The sequence below is a fragment of the Lepidochelys olivacea genome (genome assembly GCF_965140295.1).
Source record: "Lepidochelys olivacea isolate rLepOli2 genome assembly, chromosome: 8".
NCBI lineage: Eukaryota > Metazoa > Chordata > Testudines > Cheloniidae > Lepidochelys > Lepidochelys olivacea.
In genome coordinates this window covers 78,092,707-78,119,411 of record NC_140418.1, presented here as the reverse complement: position 1 = coordinate 78,119,411, position 26,705 = coordinate 78,092,707, and the positions used below count along the sequence as shown (strand labels likewise).

At 39.2% G+C, this 26,705-nt stretch overlaps 1 protein-coding gene across 1 annotated transcript in view; it reads right to left on the bottom strand.

Moving 5' to 3' along the window:
• Positions 1-10,667: 10,667 nt before the first annotated feature.
• Positions 10,668-26,705, bottom strand: part of SELENOF (selenoprotein F) — a 36,333-nt gene continuing 20,295 nt past the window's right edge. The window contains exons 3-5 of the mRNA XM_084636312.1: positions 20,424-20,487; positions 12,138-12,187; positions 10,668-11,530 (exon numbers count right to left, since the gene is read on the bottom strand). Coding sequence (XP_084492438.1) covers positions 11,399-11,530; positions 12,138-12,187; positions 20,424-20,487 — 246 coding nt within the window. The 3' untranslated portion in view covers positions 10,668-11,398. The remainder of the gene's footprint in view (positions 11,531-12,137; positions 12,188-20,423; positions 20,488-26,705) is intronic.

Sequence of the window (26,705 nt, the reverse complement as noted above, 5' to 3'; positions counted from 1 at the left end):
GGCAGAGGTGGCTCAGCTAAGGATTCTAGGTATTTATCTACACAAGATAAAGCATGTAATAGAAAGCATAGAATGTGAGAGCTCACGGTCACTTCCCTTTGAAGTCAGTCACATGCATACATACATGTCTGTACAATATATAATCTGTATGCCAGATTTCCTAGTGAGCTAGACATTCACTGGATTGAGTGTGTTAACAAAAGATAAGCGCTGCTTCTACAAAATCCCTCAGAACTAACATAGCAGTAGCATAGATTTGGTGGCACCTGCATTCATCTTGGAAATTAGAGTACATACCTAAATATGATCACTGCTTATTATAGCAACACTGCCATAACTGAGGAACCATTGGTGTTTCTGCTGTGACTTACAATGTGACCTTGGATAAACCAGTCTCTCTACATGCACTGGTCCCCCTCTCTCTCCTCTTTCCCCCCCCCCCCCCCATCTTGCCTATTAGATTGTAAACTCTTCAGGGCAGTGTGTTTGTACCGTTGTCTAGCACAACAGGATCTCAAACTCAACTGGAGCTTCTTGACACTACTATAATAAATCCGCTAAATCTATTCCTGATGGTACTCAATTGAAGCTAAGAGTCACCTGGGGATGAAATTGGTTCAACATGTTATAATCTAGTGAACCTAGTTCTTAATTCTAGAGTCTGGGAGAAACTTTAAAAGTTTTAGATCCTTTTGTCATATTTGAAGTGTTAAGATATACTTGGTTTAAAAAAAATCCTTTTGCAAGCATTAGGTCTTGGGTGAAGCCTTTCACTGTTGTGTTTTTAATAACCAAATTAAGCAGAAGAATTTGTTCTTGGTGCAATTTCATTGAAGACAGTGGAGTTACACTATAGTGGTGTTGGTGTTTTGTATAGTAACCTTTACATTCTAACAGCTAACCTGATGATGGAATAAGGGCATGAACAGGAAGTTTCAACAATGACATTGTTTCTATGTTATGTATACATGTGATATTATAAATTCATAGCCAAGGTGTCTATTTTTTCCTTTCCTGTGCTAGACTATCATAGTTTTTTTTTTATTTAGGGCAATGATTAAGTAACATTGTCTCTGGAACTGTGTAACTGAAGATCTAATGACCAAATTCTGACCAGATTTAGGATGCAGCTCATCAACTTTAGTGGGTTTGTGCACAGGTTGTAAGTCAAGCTAGAAAACTGCATTAAATGTCCCCTTGGGGAAGTTTAAAAGAGTAAAAATCTGACCTAAGCTTTTTAAAGGAAAGCAAATGGGTGAGCATCACCTTTACATCATCAGAGAAATGCCCAAGACAGTTAACAACAATCTTCTTTTTGTAACATAATGTGACCGGCAGATGGCACCAAACATTTGGCCTGAAGAAGTGTGTGTGTGGGAGTCTTGTGCTATAGTATAATAGGCAATTAGAGAAGCACCACATTGTTCTATAGCCGTATTTTCTGGGACTGTAAGATTCTGATGAATTGTACTAGTGCCGTGGAACTCTGATTTATTCAGTGTACACCAGCACATTTGACAAATAATTTTGTGTACAGCATCAAGGACTAAGCATAGCATTTCAGCATAAGGGATGCAGTCTCACCTTCATGGATGGAGATTTAGTAGGCTCACGAGAAAATCCCCATCTATCAAGATGAGAAATGCACTTACAAATATTTATCTTGAAGAACCAGTGAAAGAAGGTGCAGGAGAAGAAAAGAGAGGCTGGAGTGGAGTTATGTAGAGCTCTGAAGGTTAGAACAAGGAGACCGAGCATAATGTAAGAGACCATAGGAATCCAGTAGAGAAGGACGACATAGCTAAGACAGTAAGCAAGGAAGTCCTTTCAGTAGGGTTAGCCAATTATTTTTTGTCAACGTCCAGATTTCTTGGTCAAGATATAGTCCAGGTCCAGACTCCAGAGAAAATAATGGAAAAAATAATAATGATGGGAATAGGCAACAGGGGATGGATCACTTGATGATTACCTGTTCTGTTCATCTGGGGCACCTGGCATTGGCCACTGTCGGAAGACAGGATACTGGGCTAGATGGATCTTTGGTCTGTCCCAGTATGGCTGTTCTTATGTAAGTAAATAAAAAGATTTTGGGGTCCATTCAAAAGCATCTGGTGGTCCATATTTGGCCTGCAGCAAGCCTATTGACTACCCCTACCTTTTAGACTAGGTTAGGGAACCCAGAGGGAGGGAGATGACCCATGTTGGGCTGGGGGTTTTAACCACAGGGGTGGAGAAAAGAGAGATGGGTTTTCAGGGATGTTTTACAGGGTATTGAGGATTAATTATCTCTGTTCTCCAAATATAGAAAGCCAGCAGCATGTATGGCTTAAAGCTTCTGTCAAAGCCTTGAAAGGGAAAGACTTCTGCTCCTATCAACCTCCACTAGTTCTGCATGTGCTTTAGTATCTAACAAGGGGTATTTGCTTATCACAGATCATCTGTAGAAGGAACTCTTTGTTGACCAGACAACCTAATTAGCTTGATCTTTCCAAACCAGCAATTTGTGGTGCCTCTACCCCTGGAAATATAGGGACAAAAGACTGCAGAGGTGTTAATGGGCCACTCTACCTTGATTGTCTAACCAATTTATTAGAGCATAAGCTTTCGTGAGCTACAGCTCACTTCCTCAGATGCATATCGTGGAGACTGCAGCAGGCTTTATATATACACAGAGAATATGAAACAATACCTATTCCCACCCCACTGTCCTGCTGGTAATAGCTTATCTAAAGTGATTTCCAGCACAAATCCAGGTTTTCTCACCCTCCACCCCCCCCCCCCCCACAAACTCACTCTCCTGCTGGTAATAGCCCATCCAAAGTGACAACTCTCTACACAATGTGCATGATAATCAAGGTGGGCCATTTCCTGCACAAATCCAGGTTCTCTCACCCCCTCACCCCCCTCCCAAAAACCACACACACAAACTCACTATCCTGCTGGTAATAGCTCATCCAAAGTGACCATTCTCCCTACAATGTGCATGGTAATCAAAGTGGGCCATGTCCAGCACAAATCCAGGCTCTCTCACCCCCACCCCCTTTTTTCCCGGGACACACACACACACACACACACAAACTTAAGCCTGGATTTGTGCTGGACATGGCCCACCTTGATTACCATGCACATTGTAGGGAGAGTGATCACTTTTTGGATGAGCTATTACCAGCAGGATAGTGTGTGTGTGTGTGTGTGTGTTTGGAGGGGGGTGAGAGAACCTGGATTTGTGCAGGAAATGGCCCACCTTAATTATCATGCACATTGTGTAGAGAGTTGTCACTTTGGATGGGCTATTACCAGCAGGAGAGTGTGTTTGTATGTGGGGGGGTGGAGGGTGAGAAAACCTGGATTTGTGCTGGAAATGGCCCAACTTGATGATCACTTTAGATAAGCTATTACCAGCAGGACAGTGGGGTGGGAGGAGGTATTGTTTCATGATCTCTGTATGTATATAAAGTCTGCTGCAGTTTCCACGGTATGCATCCGATGAAGTGAGCTGTAGCTCACGAAAGCTCATGCTCAAATAAATTGGTTAGTCTCTAAGGTGCCACAAGTACTCCTTTTCTTTTTGCGAATACAGACTAACACGGCTGTTACTCTGAAAACTGTCTGATTTCTTCTTCTGGCATCTCGCTCTCAAATCACCACAGACCAGCGATTTTTCACTTCAAATCCTAGCCATCTTACCATTTGACAGCTAGCTTTCTTTTGTACCATCTTAGTGTACAACATCACCAGCACAGCAGGCATGACTGACAAGCAGCCATACTTGTTCCAAAATGTTTGCATGTGAGATTGTCTGTCCCAAAAAGACACGTGTAATGAGTTCCGAGGCCATATATATATGAGGATTCTGTCACTATTAACTCTTCTGTGAAACCATGCTCTGAGTACTGGGACATCACAGGTATTTTACCTCCCTATGCATAGATCTTTGGCCCAGTTTGTAAGGGATGGATGCTCTTCTTTACCTTTCCTGCCTGGGTATCTGCTTGATCTCCATTCCCTCTGTCAAGGTTCCTTCCCCACTCTGAACGCTAGGGTACAGATGTGGGGACCTGCATGAAAAACCTCCTAAGCTTATCTTTACCAGCTTAGGTCAAAACTTCCCCAAAGTACAAAATATTCCACCCTTTTGTCCTTGGATTGGCCGCTACCACCACCAAACAAATACTGGTTACTGGGGAAGAGCTGTTTGGACACGCCTTCCCCCCCCAAAATACTTCCCAAAACCTTGCACCCCACTTTCTGGACAAGGTTTGGTGTAAAGCCTCACCAATTTGCCTAGGTGACTACAGACCCAGACCCTTGGATTTTAAGAACAATGAACAATCCTCCCAACACTTGCACCCCCCCTTTCCAGGGAAATGTTGGATAAAAAGCCTCACCAATTTGCATAGGTGACCACAGACCCAAACCCTCGGATCTGAGAACAATGAAAAAGCATTCAGTTTTCTTACAAGAAGACTTTTAATAGAAATAGAAGTAAATAGAAATAAAGAAATCCCCCCTGTAAAATCAGGATGGTAGATACCTTACAGGGTAATTAGATTCAAAACATAGAGAACCCCTCTAGGCAAAACCTTAAGTTACAAAAAAGATACACAGACAGAAATAGTTATAAAAAAAAACCACAGGAGGAGAGTGAGTTTGTGTGTGTGGTTTTTTTTGGGGGTGTGTGTGAGAGAACCTGGATTTGTGCTGGAAATGGCCCACCTTGATTATCATACACATTGTAAGGAGAGTGATCACTTTAGATAAGCTATTACCAGCAGGAGAGTGGGATGGGAGGAGGTATTGTTTCATGGTCTCTGTGTATATAACGTCTTCTGCATTCCACAGTATGCATCCGATGAAGTGAGCTGTGGCTCACGAAAGCTTATGCTCAAATAAATTGCTTAGTCTCTAAGGTGCCACAAGTACTCCTTTTCTTTTTACTTATGGTACAGAATCACTTCTTTGTGTAGTTTTTAGGTATGCAAGTGACTTAGTTGATGAGCTTCAGCCCAAGTGGGAAGGGTGGTGTGTATCTCAGCTCCAGCATGCACTGCTGTATTGCAATAGTGAATACTGGCCAAAAGACTCCTGGCAAGGAAATTGCTTCGTGAATAATTCTGCAAACGTTCAGTTCTACACTGAGAATCTTTTGTTCACTTATTCCAGTAAGTCAGTTGCCAGGCCCTCCCTCTATGAGGAATTTCTTCATATATTAAAAAAATAAAAATAAATGAGCAAATATTTTCTGAGATGAAATTGTGGCTTTGCAATGCGATTGATTCGTTCTATCCCTTCCAATAGTGACTTTTATAAGGAGATTACATGAATGTAAATCTTCAGAAGAACAGTTACAAGATAATGCCTCAAAGCACAGCACTGAGGGTTTGACTCTTGGGAGTGACTTCCTTCCTGCTGATGATGAGTTGATCAAAGCTATATTATAAATCACTTAAATTGAAATGAGGCTAACTTCTTTTTTTGGGCTAATGGGATTATTCTCGCAGTTTGATCTTTAACTTTGTAGTTTGCTATGGAAGGGAAAACTTTATAAATCAGAAGAAAAAAGTAACAAGTACTTGTCTCTAAAAGACAGTCTAGAGTCTAGACTGGGACTTGTCTCCCCAGTACAATGAGGATCTGAGCTTGACTGTGTACTAATTATATTATTACTGCAAATAGTAATTAAGCTAAGTCTTAACAGAGACTTAAAAAATAGCAAGAGCGTGTCTATTTTATTACTTAAAAAAGAAAGTATTTGTACAGATTCTATATGAAGAAAATTAGCCTGTGCCCTAGCTTTGTAACCATTATCTAATTATGCTATCGGGCCATTCAAACCCCTCATTCAAACCCCTCCTAAATTCTCTGTCTCAGTGTCCATAGTTCATGCTCATGTTACTACTACATATAAATATACTGTCACTAAATATAAAAATATTCTCTGGCTTTCCAAGTGTGTCCCATCTTCTCGGCCAGTCTTCTTTTAGTGCAGGGACTGTTTATCTTTGTGTCTTGTACAGGGCCAAGTAGATAACTAGATGCTGTGGCCTTCATGTCCATTCAGCTGATCTGACCTCCATTTCTCTTATAGCTCACTCTGAAATCAGAAGTAGCATTCAGTCCTGCCTGGGGCAGAAGAGTGAGATAAAGTTCTTCTATCAATCACTCTTCACTGTTCAACACATGTTCTGTGCAGGCCTAATCTAGTCTGGTGCTCAGTATCTGCAACTCCCACTGAATTACCACCCAATGACTCAGTTGCCCCTTGCCATGCATGTGACTCTGATAACAAGTGTTAAGACGATACCAGGAAGATTATGACAGTACAAATTCTGCTTCTTTTCAAATCTGTTCAACTCCTTTTATACTCAAATTGTTGGTGTGGTGGGAAGCAAGAAGAGATGCATTTTACTCCACTTCAGTTAGGACCTCAAATAGTTGGGGATAGACCTAAGCATCACTTAACTTTTAGGGGTTTCAATGCATCAAGAAGCACCTAAATAGGTTCTCTTCCCCTCCCCCGCCCCTTTTCCCTCAGACAGTAGATCAGCCTTATAAAGGACATTGGCTAGTAGGCCTCACTTACTCTTAGGAACATATTTCAACATCAATTAGATATACTTTATCTAAGCCTGTATCTAAATTTAGGTGCCTAGCACCATAGTTCCTAATGGAAGCATAGTTTTACTAAGCCTCCACCCCACTTTCTGTAACTGTGATCTTAATAACTAATTAGCCAAACCTGTTCTCTGTCCATTCTCTAGCATGCTATTTTTACATTTGATTATCATCACTTGCCAATATCTAATTAATGCCCTAGTGACAATATACATAGACTACAGAACTCTAATATAAAAGTGCATTTGGTAGGGAAGACAGCCTACTGATCAATAGCAGATCAATAATGTAGTAAGGCAATATGCTGAACTATCTTTTGTCTTCTAGTCACAGCTTTTCTTGAAGGAAAAATGTGTTGGTGAGTCTAATAACCAGTCACTAAATGATCTTTTTCAATATATTGGAATAAACCATAAGCATTTTATGGCTTCCTATGATTTGAAGAGCAGCAGGTCAGCTACAAGAGATACTGAGCTTCCATGAGTTAAGTCCCTGTGGTTGTTAACAGAGAAGCGATTTTGTTTTTAGTCTCTGAATTCTCCTCTACAGACATGCCTCCCCCTTTTATAGGAGGAAAGAAATATCCTATATTCTCAGGCAGCTAAAATAGCCTCCATAACAAGGCAAGTCTCTTCACAATTGTCTAACTTTTCCCACACATCATCCAAACTGTGCAAACAGCCACCAGATTTAAGTTCCTACTTGTTGTCCACCCTTGAAACTATGTAGGGGTAACTATTTCAGCCCTTGTCCCCCTTTGACCTGGCTTGTATCCATGTTGTCATGTATTGTAGGCGCAAGAAGCCGGGTATAGTCATGGCTTGCCGCAACCAAAATGTTAAATTTTAGACTTGATTTACTGCTTCATTAGGGCTATTTTGTTCCACTCTAGTGGTGTAAGACAGCCTTAAATCCTACTTAGCTAGCTGCAGGACTATGAGGGAAATCCTTGGGTACTGAGCTCCCCTGAGTCTTGGATTATTTCAGGCCAGTGAAATGGGCCTTTTAGCATCATAGGAGCCGCTATGGAGTACAGCAGCCTTTCAGATGCTCTAATTTATGCTTGGGACTGGCCTGGAACCGGGTTGGCCCCACCCTCAAGGAAGTGCCACAGTAACAAAACTACTTCTGTCCTGCTCATTCCCAACTCCCTAGACCTACACTGAGCTTGCCTTGCCTGAACAGAAGAGTCAGAAATAGGCCATGTGCAGGGAGAATACAGACTTCTCAGCAGTCATACATAATCTGTGACTTTTGGCCCAGCTTGTACGTCCCACTGATGGTACAGTACTAGGCTACTAAACTGTATATATAGTTTAATTATGTACTTATCTGAATGGCAAGTCAGTAGCAACACTTGCTCTGCGATGAATGATTCTTGTGGCTTGTCACAATTCTAATATGTTTATTAAATAGTTTCCTTAAAACTGCAAATAAGAGGATGTGAAGCAGAGTTTGTTATGGGTATCTAGAGAAATTCTAACTACTGTAGTTAGTGCTTAGATCCTACAATAAGAGCCCTGGAAATCCTTTCAAATAGTAGTACGCTTCTTCCAAGATCTAGAAGTCTCCAACTCCTTCAGATGTTGGATTAAAGTGTACCTTTTAGAAACAGGTCTAAGCTTTTCTTAAAGACTGCATGCAATGGTGAATCTACTACCTTCTCCGGCGAACAATTTCAATATTTAATTACCCTCCCTCACTGCCAGGAAATTACAACGTCAAGGTTGAATTTGTCTAACTTCAACTTCTAGCCACTGGTTCTTCTTATGCCTTTATCAGGAAGGCTGAAAAGCACCCCCCCTTACCCACCATCTCTTCTTTTCAATGTGTATGTACTTACATGCAGTGATTGAGTCACCTTTCAAACTTCTTTAAAGCTGAATAGGTTGTGCTCCTTAAACCTTATGTCAAAGCTTGTTTTCCAGTCTTTGAATCATTTTTGTAGTCCTCTGAACTCTCCAGTATTTCCACATACTTCTTGAAGTGTGGATACCAGAACTGGACACAGTATTCTAAAAGCAGGCTTATCAATGCTGTGTACAGAGGCAAGGTAACTCCCTATTACTATTTGATATTCCCTTGTCTATGTAGCCAAGGATTACTCTACCCCTTTTTACCACAGAATTGCACTGAAAGTTCACACTGACAGTTAACCTGTGAAGAGCCTTATGTCCTTCAGAGACATGTAGAGGTATAGGCTGCATTCTTTGTTGTGAGATATGACCTTGCATTTGGCTATTAAAATGCATCTTGTTGAATTGTAACCACTTAACCAGGACCTCCAGATTACTAACAGTGACCTGTCATTATAGGCTACCCCACCAATCTTTCTCATCTGCAAACTTTGCATATCATTTATATAGTAACTTTTCAACAGAACAGTGTTTGGACCAAGAACTGACTCCTAGAAATAACCCAACTCATTTGTCACCCTGCTAACAATTATAGGTGGAGATCTGTTAATATGAGCCAGCTTTTAGTCCATCTAATGTGTGCTGTTAGTTTCATCTAATGCAAGTTTATTTGTTTTTAATCAGTGTCATGTGGTACTAGATTAAATGCTTGGAAAAAAATCAACAGTACCATAATCTTGTAAAAAGACAGATTTGATTGACAAGACCTACCTTCCATGAAACCGACTATGATTTAGTCATGGAGGTCACAGCAGTAATGAAATCTGACTTCCAGTGACCTTCCTGACTTCAGCCTGCGGTGCTGGGGAGCTGCAGGGTCCCCCTGGCACCCACAGGTGCTGGGACCTGTGGGGTACTCTTGCCACCTCTGGCAGCCCCCAGAGCTCCCAACTGCAGTGGGCAGCAGGGGCACCCTGCAGCTCCCAGCTATGGGCTGCAGGAGACCCTGGAGCTCCAACACTGAACCTGAGGGGGAGCCCCCAGAGCTCCTAGCTGCAGCACAGCTGCCCCACTGCAGGTAGTGTGGGGACCCGTAGATCCCAATTTAGTCAGATATTTTTAGGAAAAGTCACAGACAGGTCACAGGCTTCTATGAATTCTTCGTTATTGCCCATGACCTGTCCCTAACTTTTACTAAAAATATCTGACAAAATCTTAGCCTTCCTTAAAATTAAGGCAAACATTCTGTCATGCAGGTCACTGATTCTGTGATTTTACATTACCTCTGACTTTAGCCCCAGGTGGCAAAGCTCAGGCTTCCAGGGCTTTAACTAAAGATACCGGTGACAAAATCTTAGTCTTAATTATAAGGCTAGAAGGGACCACTGTGATCATATAGTATGAATGCTTCTATTGGATGATTTGTATAATTTTAGCCTTTAATTTTTTGAGTCCTGAATTAACCATTCCATTACTTAACCAATCTATAGGTCCTCCTGTCATCCCTTTTAACTTTTTCAAATATTTGAACTGCTGGCAGTAATCCAAGCCTTTACAATTTCCCCAGTTTTTCACAATTGTTCAAAATAAATGTCAGTGGTTCAGTGTGCTTCACAGCTAGTTCCTTTAAGACTGTTGGATGCAAGTTATCCAGGCCTCTTGATTTGAAAAATGCTTCATTTTAGCAGATAGCAAACTTTCTATTCCATCCACCACCACCATACAAGATTAATACAGCATTTTGCACAATTTCTCCTTTTGATTTCCAGGTAGGTGCAGTGCTCTCTCTCTTACTCTGAGCTATCCACTGAGATACAAAGTGGTATTTAAAAAACTAGGAAGTTGTTTTTTCTTTTAATTATGTCGAGTAGTAGTTAAGGTTGCATGAGGACATAACTTATTTTTAGATTTTTAAGGTTTTTGGATGGATGAGGTAAGAGGAGAGATTTGTTTGTTACTTAAACTTCAGCTTCAATATAAATTAAGTCCATGTTTCATAAGTTATCCTTATTTTATTGTATGTATTCACTCAACTAGCAAAACTGACAATTCACACTGGGTCTCAGTCTTAGTATACTGTGTGTACAGGTATCTGTTCTCTGTTCACAGTAATGAGTTGATTAAAAAGGGAAAATAGATGCTTTAAAAAGGAAACAAGCTTTATAAATTCAATAAATAAAAAGCATATCCAAGAGATTTGTGAAAGTAATTTATTGCCATCTCAAAACACTTTATATTCTAAGAACTCAGATCTACAGTAGTAAAGTAAAACACTTGGTGTAAAGTACACCTAACATCAGACTTACACATGCCTTAGAGGTTTTCTATGTAGTCTTCACTAAAGTGCACCTACTTCATGTTCTACAATCACTCCAAATCACGAGTTCTTCCATCATAACCAAACTCCCAAAACTTTCAGAACCAGGCATTTGTTATAAACTGTAAATAACATGTCTATAAAAAGGACAGCTGAGAAATACAAAATGCGAGAGAGGACTAGCAGACTAATCTTTCTGGAGGCAGAGTACATCTCACATTTGATTATGACTTCCTGTACACAGAAAAGCAACATACAAAAAGCATGGTAATTATCTCAATTATTTAGAACTGCCAGCTAGTTTTAAAAGTTTGTAAAAACTGGTCAAATTACAACAAACTCAGGAATTTGCATAATTAACTGAGTTTATCATTAATGAAATGCATTGCTACAAACACAGAGCGGATATGTACTAGCACAAACTATTTGTTCAGCTTGCCAACTTGTCAGATGTATGCTGTGCTGAAGCTTCAATTTCTAATTATTTAGTACCATACAATATGATCTTTTTAAAATTAATATAGAAGCTGGAATGATTTGCTGGGTGTAGCACACTTTATCTCAGAAGATAATCAGGATCAAATGTGAGGAAAGGACTGACAGCAAGATTTTATATGCGTTCTAGTTTTTCACTTAGGAATTCTTCTACACTATCTGTATTCCATTTGAGGATGCTCAGTTCTTCAGCAATGTTCCCACTGTCATCCAGCAACTTTAGTACAGGATCAGAACCACGCACATACTGCACAAAGAGAAGGTTAGTTATCTTCTGTTTGGAAATCACATTCCTACCTCTTCCCCCCTCCCCCCACAAATCAGCTTTAAATTAAATGCCTTAATTGCAGAAATACCAATTTCAAATTGAATTACTTTTTATATGCAGGTATAAAAATCAATTAAAATTAAACCAAAAAAACAATGACATTTAATACCATAAAGCACTAAAGTGCAAAGTTTATCTAATTTGGGCCATGCAAATTGTATTGGAAAATCTAAGCATAGTTGTGTGTGTGTGTGTGTGTGTTTTTTTGGGGTGGGAGGAGGTTATGCTAATTTAAAAATCCAATCTTAATTTAGGAAAATATAGTCATTCCTGCTAGGGCTTAAGTAAGATTGTAAAAGTTTTAAGTTTAAAAAACCTTGATGCTTTTTATCAGCATTTGCTCCAACACTGAAAACAGTGCCTAGCATCCATCCTGAACTGGATTCTTATTCTTAAACAGTTTGTATAGGATACAGGTTTATTTGATAAGCAAGTACTAAACACTGTGTGAAAGGACAGGTTTCAAGTGGGTTTAATTCCTCTTAAAAGCCAGAATTTAAAATGTGGTTAAAAAAATGCTACTCACCTTGATTTGCAGTCCCCTGAATAGTTTGGGCTTGTCACTCCTGACAAAAGCTGAAGTTTGGAGGAAAGAACAAAGAAAACCAACTGAAAATTACTATTATTCGAAAAGAACACAAACTAGGTAATTTTCTCCTATGTGGTCTCTCATAGATATTGGGAGATTTAATTTTTCCAGATATACTTTTTGATTTTGAATACATGCTTCAGGCTCCAAACTATACTGCTACAAGCATTAAAATCCTCATCCGTAAGCAATAACAGTTGTGGAATTAATTGTACTTGAAAAAAGCCACATTTTTACTTTGAATACATCTCGTCTTTTCCCCCCAAAAACTTGGAAGCACATCTCATGCCAGTCATGGTTTTCATGTATGAAGGAGGATAATCTTAAGGAGATTTATATTGTATTGTTGAGGGCAGTCTAGTGCTACTACAAGGTGCGAATGTGCAAGAACAATAGTTTCAACCTAGTTGACAGTGCATTCAGTTTTGTGAGTGGAAGGGGAAGGGATGTCTCCTAGTCATCCCCTCTCTCTCTCTCATGCACACACAGGCAGCCAGGGAGACCCTAAACTTCTACCGAAAAGGCAGAAATCCTTCTGTTCAGTCTGACTTTTTTGAGGCAGCAGGTTTGAGCATTTCCCAGGACTCCCAACTCAGTCAAATTCAGATCCTCCCCTTTCTGTTCTATCCTTTAGAAATCATCTGGCCCATTTTCTTCCAAGATACCAGGGGTCTCTCTTCAGTCTGAGCATGAAGCCATAATTGAGACCATCTACAGCTAATCTTTCCCTTTACAGGAAAATAAATTATGGGATCTTGTCTCCACTGCAGTTGACCATTATAGGAGAGGTGCCAGAGCTCTACATGTTTTAATCCCAGCATCTCTTGACATCTTCTGAAAGCAACATCATGAAAACTCTGGATTTACATACATGAAAAAGGAGGAAGATCTTTCAATGTTGGTATAAGGTAATTAAAAAAAATTTAAAAATTGCTAATGCACTTAAATTGACTTAAATACAATTCCTATTTAAGTGTTACAAGACAGGATTTCCTGCTAGGAAATCTGGTATCTGTGATGCAACAGCTTTCATTGAGACAACAGTACTGTTTTACCATGGGAATAGTGAAAAAGCAACATTTCTAAATCACTCAGATAATAACTACAGTGGTATATATTCACTACAGCTTTCCCTTGAGAGGTTAAGCTTCATTCAAGTAGTAGCATCAGGATTTGTGCAACTTCAAACTATGTACAAGAATAATTTATTTAGAGTATCCTAATATATAAGAGGACTCCATATACCCTCAAGTACACCTAACAGACTGGCTACTAGCAACAACTGTACCGTATATATTGTGGTAAATACAGGAAATAGGAATTATTTTCAAATAAAATGAGTGCAAACACAACACTGGACTGAAATCAGCGATACTACTTAACATGGGGGGAGGGCAGAATTGGGCATGAAATTAGTACTAGTGGCAGTCAGTTTGACAGCAGAATAAAAACATTCAGATGAACAACATTACGAGAAACAAGAACTTAATTTTCTAGTCAGCAAGGTCACAAAAGACAGAAAATCAGTGCAGAAGTAAAGGGATCTACCAAGACTAACGAACTACTCAAGATTTTATTCAACTTATCACATAAGGAACATTTTAAGCCTTTAGTTTTCAAAGGGAACATTCAAGAAGTGATCTATTGCACAGAAGAGTAAAAATAAAACTTCATCCTATTATGTTTGGACATTTGAGCCTCATTTATAAAGGTAAGATACAATGAATTGTTGAGTAAATGGCAAAAAAGTGTTGGCTAGTAATATGTATAAATCATTCTGAATAGGAAAGTATGCAGAATTAATTTCCTCCAGCAAGGACACTTCTGTAAAAATATAATTTTGGGGGGCAGGAGCGAACATAACATAGTCCTGCTTCAAAACCTCCATGATGACCCATATAATTTTATGAAGAGACTAAATTACAAAAGATGAAGTGCACATCTAGACTTTAACAGGCTCAGTCATTTTCCTTGTGAGACCTCAACTCTGGAGAAAAAAGTAGTAATTTATTAATGTGGATTGCATATTGAGGACTATACATTTCTATGAAGAACAAGTACTTCACAATAGCAATTTGATAGATTACAAAGAATTAAAGTTTTCAAAAACCAATTCAAGATATCTGGAATGAGGAATGTGATCACAAAAATGATGCAGGTTGTGCATTTGTAGTTTCCCACTCGGCATGACTAATCGGTTACATTTCTGATTTGGAGAGCACTGTTTTTGACTGTTCCTACTGCAGATGTTTATTTTATCTGAATAACCTGGCTAAGGAAGACTGTGATAAAGGGCAGTGAGTATTTAGGGGCAGTTTTTGGAACAAAGGCCACACTGAAAATAGAAGGCATTTTAGTAAATAACTGCAAGATACAAGTCTTAATCAATGGGATTTTGTGAAAAATTAGACATTTCCAGTATTTAAGAATTGGGTTAAGATTTCTGTGTAACAGATTTGCTGGGAGTATACCAATGGCCTGATTAAAACCAGTCTCATAAGGAGGTGAGCTGGCTGTTCTCCTGCTGATCAACTGAATGCATTGGGAAAGCAGCACCATTCAATGAATGTCTTTATTAGAACAATGGAAACAATGTTAATACATTAAATATCACAATTTTATCTCCTTCATGAACAAAACAGGGCTACCACTGAAGTTGTACCTTAAGGTAAACTGATTACCTACAGCGATTGGTTAATTTGAAAGTTTGTGTGCAGATGTAAGAATAATTAGACTAGTCAGTCAAATGGGAATACATTTTCTGGCTTTCTACTGTGAATTAATACATTTAAATGATCTTACAGAAAAGGTTTAATATTTAGAGTAGAATTTTGTCCAATCTCACTTAGTACAAATTGAGTAGTGTGCGTGTGTCCATAACGGAACAATTTGAGGAATGTTCACCAGCATTTTTGCTAGTACCACTGAACAAATATTGGCAGAAAAATATTTTTCTCTATATCTAAAGCTGTTTATATGACAGATAATGGGTGACTCTGGATGTATGTACAAAGACACTTATTTAAAATGTTTCTGGAAGTTTTTTTTTTTAAATATAGTGTGGTCTAGTCAGAAAGCAACAAGTTTTCCAAACTGAATAACTTGCTGGGACTAAAGGTATTTCAGAGTCTCTCATACTCTTAGGTGCTTAATAGCCAGTGACTACATTTTGAGCTTAATCTAGCGCGACAGATTTTAAAAAACATTTCTTGAATATTGACCTTTTCCTAAATTAAAAACAGCAATTGAAATTACTACTGTACTAATAAGAGTTCCATTTGATGTATTAGTACCAGATAATCTATTTTGTACCAGTGGTTAAATAATGGTTCCTCTCCTTATTGTATAACTTTATTTTCATATGATTAACTTTATTTCACAAACAAAAACTTTAAAACTAGATCTCTGTATGGTGATCATCATCTCTGGCCAAACAGAAAAACAAGAGAGAGGTAGATTTCAGAGTAGCAGCCGTGTTAGTCTGTATTCGCAAAAAGAAAAGGAGTACTTGTGGCACCTTAGAGCCTAACCAATCTATCTGAGCATAAGCTTTCGTGAGCTACAGCTCACTTCATCGGATGCTCAAATAAATCGGTTAGTCTAAGGTGCCACAAGTACTCCTTTTTCTTAAGACAGAGGTACTGTGCCATCAGATTTAATTGTAAGCCAAGTGATAAAATTTTAATGTTTTATATTTAATATTCTTTATATTTCTTAAAAATAAAGAACTTTGGTCATCTACAGAATTAAACACAGTAATTTTTGTAATTCTAATACATTCACAATCCACCAATTAGTGCTGCCATCTTGTGTACACTCTGCAAGAAAAAATCCTAGAGGGAGCCATCAAACTGAAGTAAGCATTTGTAATGAGAGCATTGGCAATGACAGGTTATACAGTTCAATATAACCTAAAAATACCAGCACTCCTGAAGCTTCAGAAGCAGCAGTATGACCTTCAGTCAACCTCACTTCTGTAACAGTCAAGTCACAACTGGAAATATATAGAACCCTTAGATAAATTTAAGGTTCCCAAAATGTTAAAATTTAAGGTGGAATCTCAAGATAAAAATGATCATCTTTACTTCCTGCCAAAACAAATGGGCAAGTATAGTAAAAAACTTAAGGTACCAATAATTGAGAATCTGAGAATAAATTCAAATTAAGTAAATTGCTCCACTGTGCTTCTAAATATTTTACAGTATGGGGGAACAAGCTGATCGCTGGTTGTATCAAAACTGGTTTGAAGACACCAGTTATGATGCCTTTAGATCTCGTAACTATATGGAAGTTCATGACCAAGAGAAAATTTACCTAGCTTGTGTACCCGGAACACTGAAGCTACAAGAGGGTATACTCCTGCGTGGGCTGTACAAACCAACCTGGAACCCTGGGTGATTACTTGCATGACTAGCTCATGCTGAAGCATGTTTTGCCATGGCTTCACTGCTCTAGTACTGGAGCTAGCTAGATTAAAGCTGACTCTGGTATACCTCCATGAAGGCGCAATCACACCCGGTGATTGCAATGTAGGCATACCTTCAATCATTTTAAAAAGCAAGCTAAATTTAGTAGAATTAAAGAAACTTACAAACTTGTTTTGAAAAAACAAAGATTAAGAGAGAGGATTCTTGATTACTAATGTGAGCCAGCTTCCAGGAAATTAGATTCTAGAGATCCTGAATGAAAAACTGATTTTAATATAGACTAACATGGCTACCACTTTGAAAGCTGACTTTAATTAGCTCTCTTTCAGAATAATTATCTCCAGCTCCTCTATGGAATGTCTTCCTGTATGTTCACCATTATTTCCCAAAATGGGTATAAATTGTAGGGGACTAAAGAAACAGGATGTTGAAGTTGGTTTTAACTGAAGATAAAGACTCAAAAGAAGGAGCCTGGGCTTTTCATTAGAGGGTGGAGTGAGGAAGAAGAGTGTTTGGAACAGTATGTACACTGCTATTTTAAGATAGGTTGATAGAACAAAGGTCATTTTATATCTGTGCAGGCTTAATTTGGCCCCCTGGTGCATATGCGCTTTGATGGATAGTGCTCAGTTAATGAGCAGCTGGACTTGATAACTTCAAGATTCCTTCTAGCCCTTCATTTCTAAGATTTTCTTTTATCCTCATTGTTTAGTGTGTGGCTCCATGCCTTATTTATTGCACACTATTCAAACCCTGCTCTGAAGACAGAATGATTTCATCTGGAGCTTTTCTATGGTGCTCATCACTTAGCTTGTGAAGCACTCATACTATATTTATCTTCGACATTCTTGTTAAATGGGGATATGTGGAGAATGGAGTTACCAGTATTTAATAATCCTATGCACTTCATGTCATTATTCAGGCACAATCATATCAAGGAAGGTCACCAGGGGAAACAATGAGCAATCTACTAATTGGGAAAAGTGCACCAACCAGGCTAGGAGGTTAGTTTTTCCCTGGCCCAAGGCTAGCATCAAAGGGGCACTAAGCTAGTAAAAACCCAGCCTAGTGAGGAAAGGGGGTGAACAGGCAGTAGCAGCTGGACAGAAGTCTGACAGAGTAAGCCACAGTCTCCTCCAGGCCAGGAGCAAGGGGTCTGGGCTTAGTGGAACTTACTTCCCCAAACCTTGCAAGGAAAGAATGGAGCTAAGACCCAGGCAGACAGGCTTTTCGTTTGTATAGCTTTGCTTACTGAGTAAGTAGTGCTTTGTTTTAAAGAAACTAGGACTTTAATCAGCCACAGACTCCTGGAAAAAGAGGGCATGCAGGTGCCAAATACTGTCAGGCCTGTCTATTTATAACAATTTGTAAATGGGTGCATCCCAGAGATGCAGTCTAAAATTGGTAGGATCACATGGTTCTGTCCAGAGAGGAGTTAAAGTAGTGAAACATATCACCAGACAGGTGCACCTGAAGGACTAAAAACAGTCTGAAGTGCAGCTCACCTGTAATGGGACAAGGGGGAAGATTCTCATTTTACTGATGAGAAGGCGCTGAAGCAGAACAAAAAAGTGTCCAATTCTGGTTGCCCATTTTAGATACCAAGAACCTGATTTTTCAGAATACTTAGCCTTACACAGCACTTCAAAGAACAGCTCCTATCAACATCAGTTGCATCTTCAGTGATCAGCACTTGTGCAAATTAGATCTTAGGGACTTACATCCGACACCGAAAAAGTGAGGAACACAATTAGTTACCACCTGTGAAAAGTCTAGATTAAGTGATATAGGAACCCTACAGCAGAAGCAGGGATAGGATCCAGTTGTCCATGACAGCATTCAACTGCCTTAACCATAAGATCTTCCTTTCTCTTGCTGCAATCCCCTTTTCTGAGTCACTACACACTTTTCTAACATTGCAAATAAAGCAGAGGTTCTACTACCTCTTTCACCACACAACCCTGATTCATCCCCTGAGCTGGACCATCTTGTGCACTGAATCAGGCAGGGGTCCTTTGGAAAATATTCGGATTTGATCATACAATTAGATCATAATGCATATATACAAGGGACTGAGTTAATACTGCTCAGGCATTAATGCAATGTTAGTTCTGGTATTTCCTAACCTGAGTGCTTGACTTAGCAACCTTGATGTTCTTTTAATGTAGTTTGTGTGTAATTTCCTAGCTTTTTAAGAAAGTCAATTGACAACACAATTCCAACATGTCATTATATTGACACCAACATGAGGTCATTAGCAGGGCTGGAACCTTTAGATCCGCCTCAAACATTTGGGACTGTAAAGTGAGTAACTGATAGCAACATCCTACATGTGGACCAGCACTAGAAGGGGGATGAGATACCCACTTTGCCAGTAGTTTCACTATTCCTCTGCTGTCAGTAAATATCTGTGAAACTTCCACCACCGGGTTCTATTCTAGGCTTTTGGAGCAGGTGTGTGTTCTAGTAGGGACAGAGTCTTCAAACACATCCCCTCCAACCTGTCCCAGCCTCCTAGCCCAGCTGGTACCTCCCCTCCCACCTGATCTGCCTCTCCATCCTATCTCCACAGACTCCCAGTCCCCCGCCTCTCGCTGCTTATGAAATCTGTCTCCTCTTACATTCCCTCCCTCATTCCACGCTGTCCCAGTCTCCATCTCCCCTTCCCAATAATCTACCTCCTGTCAGGCTTTTGTTCAAGCTTTTATTTAAGCCAGGCATCTTCCTCCTCCACATTGCCTGTGCTCTTTAGACCCCTTTTTAGTACCTCAAATGCTCCTTGCTCCCAGTTCCAATGCCCAGGCATCCCAGCTGGGAGCAGCATTTATAGGGCAAGTCCTAGTGAGCTTCTGCAACCCGGGAGCTGAGTTACTCTGTGGGGTTTGTGCATGTACAGTTTGGTCAGCACTAGGACCTGAGAGAGTCTGGCGCATGCACTGTTGGTGTGTAGGGATGGTACAAGTACAGTACAGTCACATGTAGGAACTGCAAGAGTCTTCAAGCTTGTGCAGTGAGGATCTGCAAGTTTCAAGTTCCTCTCCAAAGTAGGATGGTGCTAGAGCATTTCAAAGAAAAATTTTAACATGGGCGAAATTTATTTTGGCCAGGTCGCATTCTCTAAAACGGCTGACCTGTTTTTTGGCATGAAAAATGTCACTCCAAGTTTGACACAGTTATATAACATCTTCACATTATAAACAGCAAATGAAATATAGGGCAAACTTAATGGACAATGCTATCAGCCCTGCCTATAATAGATGTTTTCGGAAGACTGATTAGAAAAGATAGGTCCATCAGGATAAAAGTCCATAGCAGAAAGATGAAAGCTTAGGATAGGTACTTCAAAAATATATCTAAATCAAACAAATTAAGAACTTACTAAATAGATGAAAGGGCTGCTGCCATTTAAATCCTCTCCCCTTTATAAACATATTTCCATATTGAAGTTCTTTATAGATTTAACCCTGAAACACGTTCACATTGACACGGTTTACCTTTTACACTACTGTATTCCAGCCATGCTAGTCAGCTTATCCACTGAGAGAACAGGCAGTTACATCAGGATTTGAGCTAAGAATAGTCTATAAAATGGCCAGCAAGCTTCATGTAACAATACAGAAAGTTATTGTGCCTTAGTTCCAGTAGTCTAGAGTCTATGGGACTCTCAGTTTTTATCACTTTCCTATTAAATTCACAACTTGTTTTAAGAAAAAATACTATTTAAATATAGTGTCACAGCTGAATGATCAAATTTTTATATATATTTGACAGAAAATTTAGTGGTACCTTCACTTACCCTGAACTTGAGGGAACCTTCCCAATTTTCATCCACACACTTCAAGAATAGCACCTGCATAGAGCTGCAATAGAAAGAAATATTTTCTATTTATTAAGTTCAGACTACTAGTTTACTTATTTTTACATCTACATAATTATCTTTGGGAAAATTCAGTGTTACACGGATAATTTAAATGATACTTTAAGCACAAGTCATCTTACTAATAACCCATTTTTAATTACTTAACAGGTTAATTATTAAAATAGTTTCTTTTCCAGAAAGATCACTCCTTTGTCCTTTTTAACACATTCCTTTCATCATACTTGTTTAAAATGGGATAGAGTAATTCCAGTTGCAATGCTGTAATCTGTTAATATCTACATGGATATAGCCATTACTGTAGCATCTAGAACAGTGGGTCTCAACCTTTCCAGACTACTGAACCCCTTTCAGGAGTCCAATTTGTCTTGCATACCCCCAAGTTTCACTTCACTTTAAAAACTACTTGCTTACAAAATCAGACAAAAATACAAAAAAAAAGTGTCACAGGGCACAGTTACTGAAAAATTACTTACTTATTTTTACCATAATTATAAAATCAATTGGAATATAAATATTGTACTTACATTTCAGTGTATAGTATATAGAGCAGTATAAACAAGTCTTTGTCTGTATGAAATTTTAGTTTGTACTGACTTTGCTAGTGCTTTTTCTGTAGCCTGTTTTAAAACTCGACAAATATTTAGATGAGTTGATGTGCCCCTTGGAAATACCTCTGCATACCTACAGGGGCACATGTACCTCTTGTTGAGAACCACTGAATATGAATGGGGGGGTGGGGAGGGAAGGAAATGCAACAAAAGAAAATTCCTCCACAGTAAGATTAATTTACTATTAATTTTAGAATGGGAACAAATCTACTTCTCAAATGTTCTATTAAAATGGTATTAGAATATTTTATTAAAATAGATAATTAAGGGGTCACAGCCACTGCATGAAGACTGGCTAAATGCTAAGCTCCACTATGTCAAAAAGGAAGAAGCTATAACTCAAATTAGGAACAATCCTGACTCAAACAAGTCTTAGTTCCTGAAATGCAGGAATGTTTTGTTGTGCATTTTACTTAGGGCTTGTCTTCATGTACAGCAGCTGCGCCACTGTAGCACTTTAGTGAAGATGCTACTATGATAACGGGAGAGCTTCTCCCATCAGCATAGTTAAACCAGCTGCCCAAGAGAGGATAGGAGGATGTGTCCATGGGAGAAACTGTCTACACTGGGATTTTTCACGCTCCTGAGCAACGTAGTTATCCTAATATTAGTCTGTAGTGTAGACATGGCCTGAGTATCCATAGAGCTAGTAAACCTAGAAGAAAGTTTTCAATGCTATAAATAAATCAATTCTGAAGACTTCAGTGAAACATTTTCTAGATTTAGAACTAGTCATCTTTCTCTTAAGCCACTGGAATCCTCCTTGCAACTCAGGGCTTGTCTACACTCCCGCTTAAGTCGATGTAACTTATGTCGCTCAGGGGTGTGAAAAACAACCCCAAGCGATGTAAGTTACATCAACTTAAAGTAGTGTCTAAACTGTGCTGTGTCAGCCGGAGATGCTTTCCCGCTGACATAGCTTCCATCTCTCGTTGAGATGGAGTAATTATGTTGATGGAAAAGTACTGCACCCATGTAGCATAGTAATGAAGACAAGCCCTCAGTAGGTTTAAGAATCTAAAAAAATATTTGAAACCAAGTAGATTTTTACTTTGAAAAAGATCTTCTCTCCAATGACAAAAAAGCTTTTACCGCTTTCTGTTTTCACAACACTAAGATACAACGAACTACAGATTCTGTTGCATCTTGAATATAAACAATTCTGTTGCTAATACACATTTCTAGAGCTCTTTGGGATCAGTCAAGCTGTCTGCCTTCCATCTTTAAATCTCATTCATCATAACTAAAGGTCCTGTAGGCCAAATGATGCCCCTCAGTGATAACTCTGAAACACAACTGCTTTTCAGTTCAAGTTCAAACATGTTACACCTGGGCTAACCTACTGAAGGCTGGCAGTTGTAAACAGAGAATGTTATTTTCTAAGTAAAAAATGTGAGTGTGACAATGAAGGACCCATACAATCCAGCTTTCACAGCAGAATTGCATAAGGTTTGATATAAAGTGCACAGGTTATATATTTAACATTTGCTGGCTTGATTCTGAGCTTGTAATTAACTTAGTCACCACTGTATGATATTCAATTTTAATTTATTACTACTTCTGCTGAATTAACAATGACTGGCCACAAAGTAAATTTGTGCATAGTGTTACAGATGTCTCAAAATAATGAACAGCGACTATTTAGGCTTCATTACCTACAATGAGCATTACAAGGTTGACTTAAGGATGGATTTGCAGCTTAGCTTCTGAACCTCTTTCTTGAATATAGGTCAAACAACATTTCTTTCATAATTTTGTAGATTAACAAATCTCAAAGTACGTTACTATTAGCATTCATAGAGACCGAGAGATTTTGTATGATCTGTATTAATCAGCAGTCATTTCAACAGGAAACTGAACCAAAAATGTTAAAATAAATCTACATTATCTGCTCAGTACTGCATCCTGAAAGTTTGCTTTGATAAAAGCACTTTTGACCATATTTAAATTTTAAGTTGAATCTGGAAATGAAGTTCTTAAAATTAGCATTTTGCCTCCTGCTGAAGACCTCTACAGTCTACACCTCTGTAGAGCAGCATTTGCTATTAGCAGTGCTGGGTGCCTTCTAACTTCAGTTTTAAATCATGGAGTGACACTGATTTAAGTAAAAATAACTTCATTGATTAAACATTGTATAAATACAGTTTATATAATATTAGAAAAATGAAGTCCACAAACTTAAATCTTGGTGTTCCATATTCCCAATAAATGTCATTACAAATCAAATACTGCTCGGCTTGCATGAGCAGTATCTGAATCAAGCTGTTCTTTTTTACCTGGTACATCAACAATAATTCTGGATTTAGACTTCAGATAGCATGTATATTGATGCATGAGGCAAAATAGATTGTGAAGTGCTTTGCCATCCTTATCTTGGCTTTAAGTTTGACAGCAATAAACTTGTTTTTCCTGTTAAACAAGTTTAGAGTAAATGGATGGGATTATGAAACAGATTTGGGAAGTAACAAGATGCCTCTCTAATCACTTTCTGACTATATCCACATCTTTACATTTGCACATAGCAAAGTCAAGTATCATGGACAACTTCTGTCAACAGCTTCTAGATCTGGTTGTTACAAACAATATAATTAACTCCTTCCTTGGGAAAAGAGGAATTAGTTGTAATCACGTGTGTAATCCACATAATGTGTAAACTAACTTTTTAAAGTTAACCACTCCCCTCAATTTACATAGCAAATACTAAATACTGCATGTATATATTTGAGGTTAAATCTGCCATAATTGAAGTCCAACTGTGCTACAGAAAAGTTGAGTCATGTAGAGACAAACAACTGCTCTGTGCCATTTTTCATGAGATGATTAGACAAAGTCAATCAACTTCATTTACAACTCAGGACAAAAGTTACTTTTGTGAGATATAGATCCTTTGCACCATTTAAAAGCACACAGTGCTGTACTTGTTAACATCTGCCATCACATCATAACCAGACTAGAGGAATGAAATCCACCACACTTGTTTGTGAACAAATTCCCTGTGTTAAAGTATTATTCAGAAAGAACATAAGGGAATGATACACCACTCTATATTATAGCAGAAGTATACACATTTAATTTGACTCCTTTGTTCGTTACACAATGCTTAGTTTTTAAAATGTGTTGGCTCATTTTAAAAAGAATGCTTCACTTGCTTTTAGTCTTTATGAAAGTCATTTTAATGTCACAGAATATAATAAAGGACTTCCCACAACCCACTATTCATTTGCAAATTGGACACTATTAATTTAGGCTTAAATAGAGACTGGGAGTGGCCAAGTCATTATGCAAGGTAGCCTATTTCCCCGTTTTTTCCTACCCCCCCCCAACGTTCTGGTTAAACTTGGATTTAAACTTGGAGAGTGGTCAGTTTGGATGAGCTATTGCCAGCAAGAGAGTGAGTTTGTGTGTGTGTCCCGGATGGGAGGGGAGGTAGAAGGGGGGGGGGTGAGAGCCTGGATTTCTGCTAGAAATGGCCCACCTTGATTATCATGCACATTGTGAAGAGAAAAGGAGTACTTGTGGCACCTTAGAGACTAACCAATTTATTAGAGCAAAGCTTATGCTCTAATAAATTGGTTAGTCTCTAAGGTGCCACAAGTACTCCTTTTCTTTTTGCAAATACAGACTAACACTGCTGTTACTCTGAAACCTGTCACTGTGAAGAGAGTTGTCACTTTGGATGGGCTATTACCAGCAGGAGAGTGAGTTTGTGTGTAGGGGGGTGGAGGGTGAGAAAACCTGGATTTGTGCTGGAAATGGCCCAACTTGATGATCACTTTAGATAAGCTATTACCAGCAGGACAGTGGGGTGGGAGGAGGTATTGTTTCATGATCTGTGTGTATATAATATCTGCTGCAGTTTCCACGGTATGCATCCGATGAAGTGAGCTGTAGCTCACGAAAGCTCATGCTCAAATAAATTGGTTAGTCTCTAAGGTGCCACAAGTACTCCTTTTCTTTTTGTGAATACAGACTAACACGGCTGTTACTCTGAAACCCACTATAGTGTCCATTTTAAAATTTGAAATGGATTGCTGTTATGGTTTCTAGGCTGACTTACGTATACCTTGCAAGCAGAAGTTATTTAAACATTCTCAATCTCTCTTCCCCCACTAAGGGTTATCATGACATTAAAATTTGAAGTTCTCTCTCTGGTTTTACAGGGCACCAATTTCAGTTAAGATTTCACTCAAAAGCTTTTTTTTTTAAAGCACTTAAATGCTAATGTAGAAATCATGGCCCTTTAAATTTAAAGAGACAATGTCATTATGACATAAGCAAAAACAGTGCACATTATATATAGAATGTCACTCACAGGAAGATACCAAAGGGTTTTACACTGGTACAAATCATTCACCCTGAAATGCAAAGAAGCCAACATAAGAGTTTTTCTGGAGGTGAACTGAGTAGTAATTTCTTCCAGTGAAGTTCCCAGTCACTTGTAAATAAGTTCAGTGGACATAATCCAATTAGCCAGTTTCCAGTTTGAGTAAGAGCATGTCTACACGGGTGGAGTTACAGCACCACTCAGAGAGCACTGAAGGGAAACCGCTGTTGTATGTTCATACTGTCAGCTGCCTGCACAATAGTGTATTCATACTTGTGGCACTTGCAGCTGTATTCTGAGTGTTGCACTCTGGGAGCTATTCCACAGAGCATTTCTTCCTCTTCTGCCACTAAGAGTTGTGAGAAGACGAAGGGGGTCCTCGGGCTTCCTGAGTCCTGTCCCAATGCCCTGTGATGCATTTCTTCGTATCCCAGCAATCCCTATGCTTCTGTCTGCATTTGGCACCATCTTTCAATGGTTTGTGTACTGTACAGTCTGCCTCTTCTGCAGGAATGGATCCCGAATTGTTGACCAGTATGCTGCTCGCTACACGTCATGGAGTGGCAGTGGAGTTATTCCTTAAACTACAAAGGCAAGAGGGGTGCGACATTGATCTTGCCACGTGTACTACTTACAACCAATGTTCCCTCTAATTTTTGACAGGCCACATGTGCAAAAAATTTCTGTGCAAATTTTTGTGCGCACGGTAATTCACCATGTGCGTGGGGGTTAGGATCTGTGTGTGTGCGTACAGCTTAGAGGAAACGGTGCCTACGACATGAGATTGTTTGCAGCATTCACAGAGGTGCTGACCACAGTGGAACACTGCATTTGGGCTCGGAAAACAAGCACTGAGTGGTGGGGATCATATAGTGATACAAGTCTGGGATGGCTAGCAGTGGCTGCAGAACTTTTGGATGAGGAAAGCCACATTCATGTGACTGGGAGATGAGCTTGCCCTAGCCCTGTGGTACAAGAACATGAGAATGAGAGCTGCCCTGCCATTGGAGAAGCATGTGGCAACTGGACTGTGGAAGCTGGCTACTCCAGAATGCTACCGATTGGTCACTAACCAGTTGGGAGTGGGAAAGTCGACCATTGGACTCATGTTGATGGAAGCGTGCAGGGCCATTAACTGCATCCTGCTCTGAAAGACTGTGACACTCAGCAATGTGAGTGACACTGTGGATGGCTTTGAAAAAATGGGCTTCCCTAACTGCGGAGGGGTGATAGATGGCACGCATATTCCAATTCTGGTACCAGGCC